The sequence below is a fragment of the Chrysochloris asiatica genome, unplaced genomic scaffold (genome assembly GCF_000296735.1).
Source record: "Chrysochloris asiatica unplaced genomic scaffold, ChrAsi1.0 scaffold00409, whole genome shotgun sequence".
Taxonomy (NCBI): Eukaryota; Metazoa; Chordata; class Mammalia; order Afrosoricida; family Chrysochloridae; genus Chrysochloris; species Chrysochloris asiatica.
Genome location: NW_006408927.1, coordinates 216,022 through 222,045, shown reverse-complemented (window position 1 = coordinate 222,045; position 6,024 = coordinate 216,022). Strand labels below are relative to the sequence as shown.

Sequence of the window (6,024 nt, the reverse complement as noted above, 5' to 3'; positions counted from 1 at the left end):
GGGGACCACCGAGGCAGGGTGGGGCTCAGTGGGGACCACTGAGGCAGGGTGGGGTTCAGTGGGGACCACCGAGGCAGGGTGGGGCTCAGTGGGGACCACCGAGGCAGGGTGGGGTTCAGTGGGGACCACCGAGGCAGGTTGGGGCTCAGTGGAGACCACCTAGGCAGGGTGGGGTTCAGTGGAGACAAGGGTGAGGACCAGTGGGGCCAACCCTGGGGATGGATTGCGTTCCGCAGGGTGATAGTGAGGACCAGCAGAGCTTGGTCAGGTTGGATGGGGTTCAGTGGACCAACAGTACTCTCAGTGGGGTCAGTGATGGGGATGGATGGGGTTTGGTAGAAAGAAGCAGGAAGGGGCCAGGCCTGGTCTGTCTCACCTTCATGGGGCTCCTGACAGTGGGGGGCCTTGATGGCAAGTACATTTCTCCACCATTTTGGTCTCAAACCCCTTCATGCTCTTAGAAGCGATCAAATATCTCGGCTTCAGTTTATGTGGGTTACATCTATCGATATTGTCCTCCTGAAAAATATGGTTGGAGACATTTAAAAGCATCTGTTTACTAGCTCACAACATGTGACTAGAAGTAGCAGGTTTGTAAAAACAAAGTGTGGTTTTCAGAGCATGAGACGTCTGACGTGATGCCGCCGTGCTGCTTTGCATGCAGTTCTGAAGGCAGAGCAGACCCCAGGCAGGGTCCAGCTGTGGCTTTAAACCAGGAACCAGTGTTGTGTGGCTGCCATCTGGTTGGGCCTCGTGCAGCCCTGTCCCTGTGAAGGAGGGGGCCTTGCGGGGCGTGCTGACGCGGCACCACTGTTAAGCAGGGGGTGGTTTTGTAAAGGTGTTGAGTCGGAAGTCCTGTCGGTGCAGAAGCCTCTAGCCGTATCTTTCAGCTTTGGGCTGTCTCCACGCCCGCCCCCCCCATCGATGGCCACAGGTGAACAAGATGTCTAGAAAACTAGTGGACTTGTGGGGGGCCCACAGTTATGAAAACCTCCAAGATCCAGCTAAACGCCTTGAGGGAATGAGTGTGTGCTCTGGGGGCTCAGGATCCTAGTCTCAGTGGGCATAGTGTAGATCCCCAAGCCCGTGCTCTGTACCCTACTTCGGTGAGTAGTGACTGGCGTTGTAACAGCTCAGGAGTGGCCCCCCAAGGCACAGCTGGGACAAAGAAGAGTGAAGAAAATAGAAGGTGCGTGAAAACCATCAGTCCAGCGTGTCCTGATGGAACATGTGACCATCAGCCTCGGTGACCCAGAGGCCAGCCATCACTACCCGCTGCTCTGGAAGGGAGACAGAAGTGGAGTCAGACTCAAATTCCTGAGCAAGACCAAACTTGCTGGTGGTCTAGAGGCTGGTGGAACCCTGACACTGAGCCCCCCCGGTCACCCTTCAGGTCTGGAATCGACCCTGCCCACAGCTCAGTTTCCAGCCAAACCCTAGACAAGTGGAGAAGAGGAAAGTAACACGAGAGGTTCGCGCACCTTAGAACCACCAGTCATGTGAGATGAAAAGGGCAGCGTCCACCCCAGGACGGAGTCCACAAGGGCTGGGAAAGGAGGAGCACAGGCCGGAAGTGGGAACCACAGAGCAGGTGGTCACCCAATTCACAATAAAGAATTAACCCCCAATGCAGTGGCTTTATCAGGGTTGCCCTTGAGTGAAGGAGCTGTTTGTTAAGCAAGCGGACGGTGTTCTGACGCTGGGGACTTGCGTGATTGTGGAACATACATCAGGTGTCATGGCGGGTCTTCCTGGAAAGGCTTTGCGGGACCCACACGTCCTTGGACCATTCATTGGAAATCGTGGTGTTAGACACCCAGCTCCCACCCCATAACACAGGCTCATGGGATGTATCCCAGGAGAGCGCGGGGCGGCGGGCAAGCAGGATGGTTTTCTGTACTGACACCCGCAGAGAAGCAAGGAGAGCCCAGGAGGAGGACGCTCAGCAGGCTCTGACCTCAGGAATGGTGGTTTCCGTACAGCTGGATGGGACGGGCGCAGCACCCTGGCGATGCTATGTCGCCTTTCTGTGTCTTGTCACAGCACCTGGACGGGCACTCCGGGACTGTTAATGCCCACCTGGGCATGGCGGCTCTCTTTGGTTAGATTTTCTTTTGAGCCAGAAGTGGACACTTGCTCGTTTCTCGATTTCTTGGTGTCCTGAGCAGTGACCATGGGGCTCTGGGTATCAAGCGATCCTTGCGTCCCTGACATTAACAATCACGATCGCCATTTCAGAGGGGGTGGGGTGCGGGTGGCGTCTGCTCCAGGCTCCCCACGGGCTGGGACCCCTACTAGCAGCTGGACTCAGCTCAGGTCTCTGTCATGGGGGCCTCTGCTGAGGGTGGTAACAGCCCTCTTGGGGCTCCTACCCCACAGAGCAGTGAGATGCCCCTGGATGAGCTGCTGGCTCTCTACGGCTACGAGGCCTCGGACCCCATCTCAGAGCAGGAGAGTGAGGGCCCCGACGCTGCCCCGCTCCCAGACATGACCCTGGACAAGGTGAGTGCTCTCCTTCCCTCTCCTCTGCCCCTCCCTCCCCTGCTCCCAGCCCCCCACCACAGATCTCGGGGTACAGGGATGGCTGACATGTTGTCCTCACTACTAGTTCTGGTTTGAGACTTTGGGAGTGAACCCTAAAGCTTGGTTATTGTTTGTGGTTGAAAGGAACAGATCGCGAAGGATTTGCTCTCAGGAGAGGAGGAGGAGGAGACACAGTCATCTGCTGATGACCTCACCCCGTCTGTGACTGCCCACTCGGCCTCAGCCCTGTTCCCCAGCCAGAGTGGACGTAGGTGCTTCTGCCACTTTGGGGGGGCATTGTGTCCTGGGTCTGATCCCCTCAGAGGGAGGGAGCTTTGAGCCAGGCCTTGGGTAGGGGATGGACCGACTCTTAGAGCTGAGGCCCAGTCCGCTTTAGGGAGTGTCCCCCCACTAGGAGGTGCTCAGGGTGCGAGGGCTCACATGTCACCCTCTGGCCAAGCTGCTTGTTGGGAGGGGCTGTGGTGGGGGCCATGCGGATTGGCTAGGGTTGGGAGGTTAGTCCCCAGAGTAGCCTGGACTTGTCACCCCAAGAAGGAATGTGGGGACACTATGTAGTGGAGGCTGAGAGGCAGTCTGGGTCTTATCCGAGGCCATACCTCCCTGACCCCCCTCTCCCCAAAGCCCGTTTCCTGGCCAGTGGAGACAAAGAACCCAGCTCTTCCTCCTCCTCGGACACTGAGGAGGACTCTCTTCCTGCCAACAAGTGTAAGAAGGTATGTGCTGCCCACCCGCCTCTACACACTGCTGGCCTGTTTCCTCCCTGGGACCCAGGAACCCAGAGGACCTGCCCATGGCCAGCACTGGCCCCCTCCACGCCTGACCTTTGCCTTTGCATTCGCAGGAGATCATGGTGGGACCTCAGTTCCAAGCAGACCTCAGCAGCCTGCACCTGAGCAGACACAGCGAGAAGAGTAAGTGGGCCCAGTCACCCACTTCACCTGGACAGCCACTGGGGTGCACTGATGCTCGGCCGGTGGATTCCTCTGGGTGTGCTTGTCTGAAAAAGTCTTGGTTTCACTTTCCTTTTGGGGAGATTCTTTTCTTGGTTATAGGTTGGCAGGATTTTTCCTTTCAACCCTTGGACTGTTTTGTTCAGTTGTTTCTAGCGTCTATTATTTGTGTTAAAAGATAGGCGTCGACCATATGCACCTTTGGAGGCTTTGTACCTTTGTCTTAGAAAAAGCATGCTTATGAGTTTTTTTCTCTGTCCTGGTGTGCTGGCTGTGGCTCTGAGAATGGCCTCCGTCAGTCTTAGGTACCATGGTCTGGTGTCTGCCTCTGGGACTCAGCTACGCATGTGCGGGAGCATCTCTTCGAATGCTGTTTCCATCCCTGGTCTCTGTAGGCCTAACTGTGGATCCTTCTACTTAAGCCTTTTCCGTTGTTCCTCTGATCCTGTGTTTGATCCTGTTGTCTGGTCCACTGCCAGACCTCACCAGTGGCTCACAGATCCAGCTGCTGTAGTTTCCGTTCTAGAGCGCCTGTTTCACATTTTGTGTAGATTTCAGTTTTCTGTTGAAATCCTCCCACTTTCTATCTGTCTCTTGATCCTCTTTTCTGCTCGTGAACCTGCCACCTTCGGGTTCTTGTCTGTTTGCAGTACGGATGGGTTATGGATCTGCTCCCATCTTCTTGCCTCTCCCAGGACACCCAGGCACCTGTTGACGTTACTTCCTTCCTCTCAGGGCTAAGCACCTGGCTGGTGGTGACGGGATTGGCAATGGAGATGGGAAGGTGGTTCTCTTCATGTCTACCCCACGGCCGTTGGCCCTGGGCGAGGTCCCACTTGTGTGGGCCACAGTGTCAGGAAGGGAGGGAACAAAGGCAGCTGGGAGTGAATTTGTTGGGAATCCAACTAGACCCCTTTCCCAAATCCTGGAGGGCCTGCCCAGCCCAGCCAAGGTCAGGAGTCTGCCCTGCTCACCCCAGAGCGGATGGATTTGCAGCTGGATTTGTTGGGCTACTCAGGGGCCTGAGATGAGTCTGCACCCAAGCTCCTCGTCTTCACCTGAGCTTCCTTAGGAACCCCCAACCCCAGTACCACTAAGGTGACTGGCTCTTGTGAGCAAACAGCCAGGCAAGGAACCTGTGGTCCCCAAGTGGCCCTTCCTGTTGGAGTCCTGTCCAGAGCCACACCCAGAGATCCCTCCCCACAAATTGGTCATAGCCACACTGAGGCAGAATCCTCAGGGAAGGTGTCACAAACTGCCTGCTCTACCTGGCCGCTGTGCTCATCCCCCTGAGCAGCACCTGGCTGTTGTGTGTGTTCCTGTTCAAGGGTGTTGTCTGACTGTGTGGAGGAACACCTGTCCGTGTGTGGTGTTGTGTGTGTGTGTGAAGGATCGCCTGTCCCCTGTCCATGTGTGGTGTCCCGTGACTGTGTGAAGGAGCGCCTGCCCGCTGCCCTGTATTGGCTTTCGGGTCAGCTGGAGGGAGTGTGCACAATCTGATCTTGGGTCCCTGTGTGACCATCCCCTCTTGCCTGCCCTGCAGTCTACGAGAATGAGGACCAGCTGCTCTGGGACCCCCACATCTTGCCGGAGCGGGAGGTAGAGGAGTTCCTGTACCGCGCTGTGACACGGCGGTGGGACGAGGCCGCTGGGCCCCAGCTCCCAGACGGGGAGACGGTGAAGGACAGCGAGCAGGTGGGATGCTGACAGGCTCTGGCGGTGGGCCCGTCAGCCTCTGTGTCCTTGTTGCGGGTTGGGGGGAGTCCTATAGCCACCGAGCAGTAAGGAGCCCCCGACCTCCAGGCCCTGTACGAGCTGGTGCGCTGCAGTTTCAATGCTGAGGAGGCGCTGCGGAGGCTGCGCTTCAACGTCAAGGTGATCCGAGGTAGGTGTGGCCCCGCACCGCTCGACCACGCCTCTCCCCACTCGTGCACCGCCCCCCAGAGCCCTACAGCCCTACTATTGGTTGCACCGTTGCAGATGGCTTCTGCGCCTGGAGTGAGGAGGAGTGCAGGAACTTTGAGCACGGTTTCCGCGTGCACGGGAAGAACTTCCACCTGATCCAAGCCAACAAGGTGGGCGGTGGGCGGGGGCGCGTGCATGGGGGACAGGGGGCAGGGTGGCGCAGCGATGGGCTGAACGGACCCTGTCCTCCGCAGGTGCGCACGCGATCGGTGGGCGAGTGTGTGGAGTACTACTACCTGTGGAAGAAATCCGAACGCTTCGACTACTTCACGCAGCAGACGCGCCTGGGCCGGAGGAAGTACGTCCCGTCCGGAACCACGTGCGTGCACCGCCTCCCGGCCCCGCCCAGCCCACCCACTGCTGCACCCCCACATGGCTCCGCTCATGGTACCCTTTCCCGACAGGGATGCGGACCAGGACCTGGAGAGTGGGGACCCCGACGGCCCTGGGCGCCCCCGCTCCTCACCACCCCTGCCCGCCACCACCAACTGCCTGGGCCCCCAGCAAGATGCCCTGGGGGGCCTGTGCCCAGGTGAGGCTGACACCGCACCTGGCCGTTCCCCTC

The 6,024-nt window shown here is 58.2% G+C and overlaps 1 protein-coding gene across 1 annotated transcript in view; it reads left to right on the top strand.

Annotated features, from left to right (window-relative positions):
* Positions 1–6,024, top strand: part of MIER2 (mesoderm induction early response 1, family member 2) — a 10,028-nt gene that overhangs the window by 2,961 nt on the left and 1,043 nt on the right. The window contains exons 4-12 of the mRNA XM_006876724.1: positions 2,380–2,502; positions 2,668–2,791; positions 3,166–3,257; positions 3,386–3,455; positions 5,038–5,189; positions 5,298–5,379; positions 5,475–5,569; positions 5,654–5,778; positions 5,864–5,991. Coding sequence (XP_006876786.1) covers positions 2,380–2,502; positions 2,668–2,791; positions 3,166–3,257; positions 3,386–3,455; positions 5,038–5,189; positions 5,298–5,379; positions 5,475–5,569; positions 5,654–5,778; positions 5,864–5,991 — 991 coding nt within the window. The remainder of the gene's footprint in view (positions 1–2,379; positions 2,503–2,667; positions 2,792–3,165; positions 3,258–3,385; positions 3,456–5,037; positions 5,190–5,297; positions 5,380–5,474; positions 5,570–5,653; positions 5,779–5,863; positions 5,992–6,024) is intronic.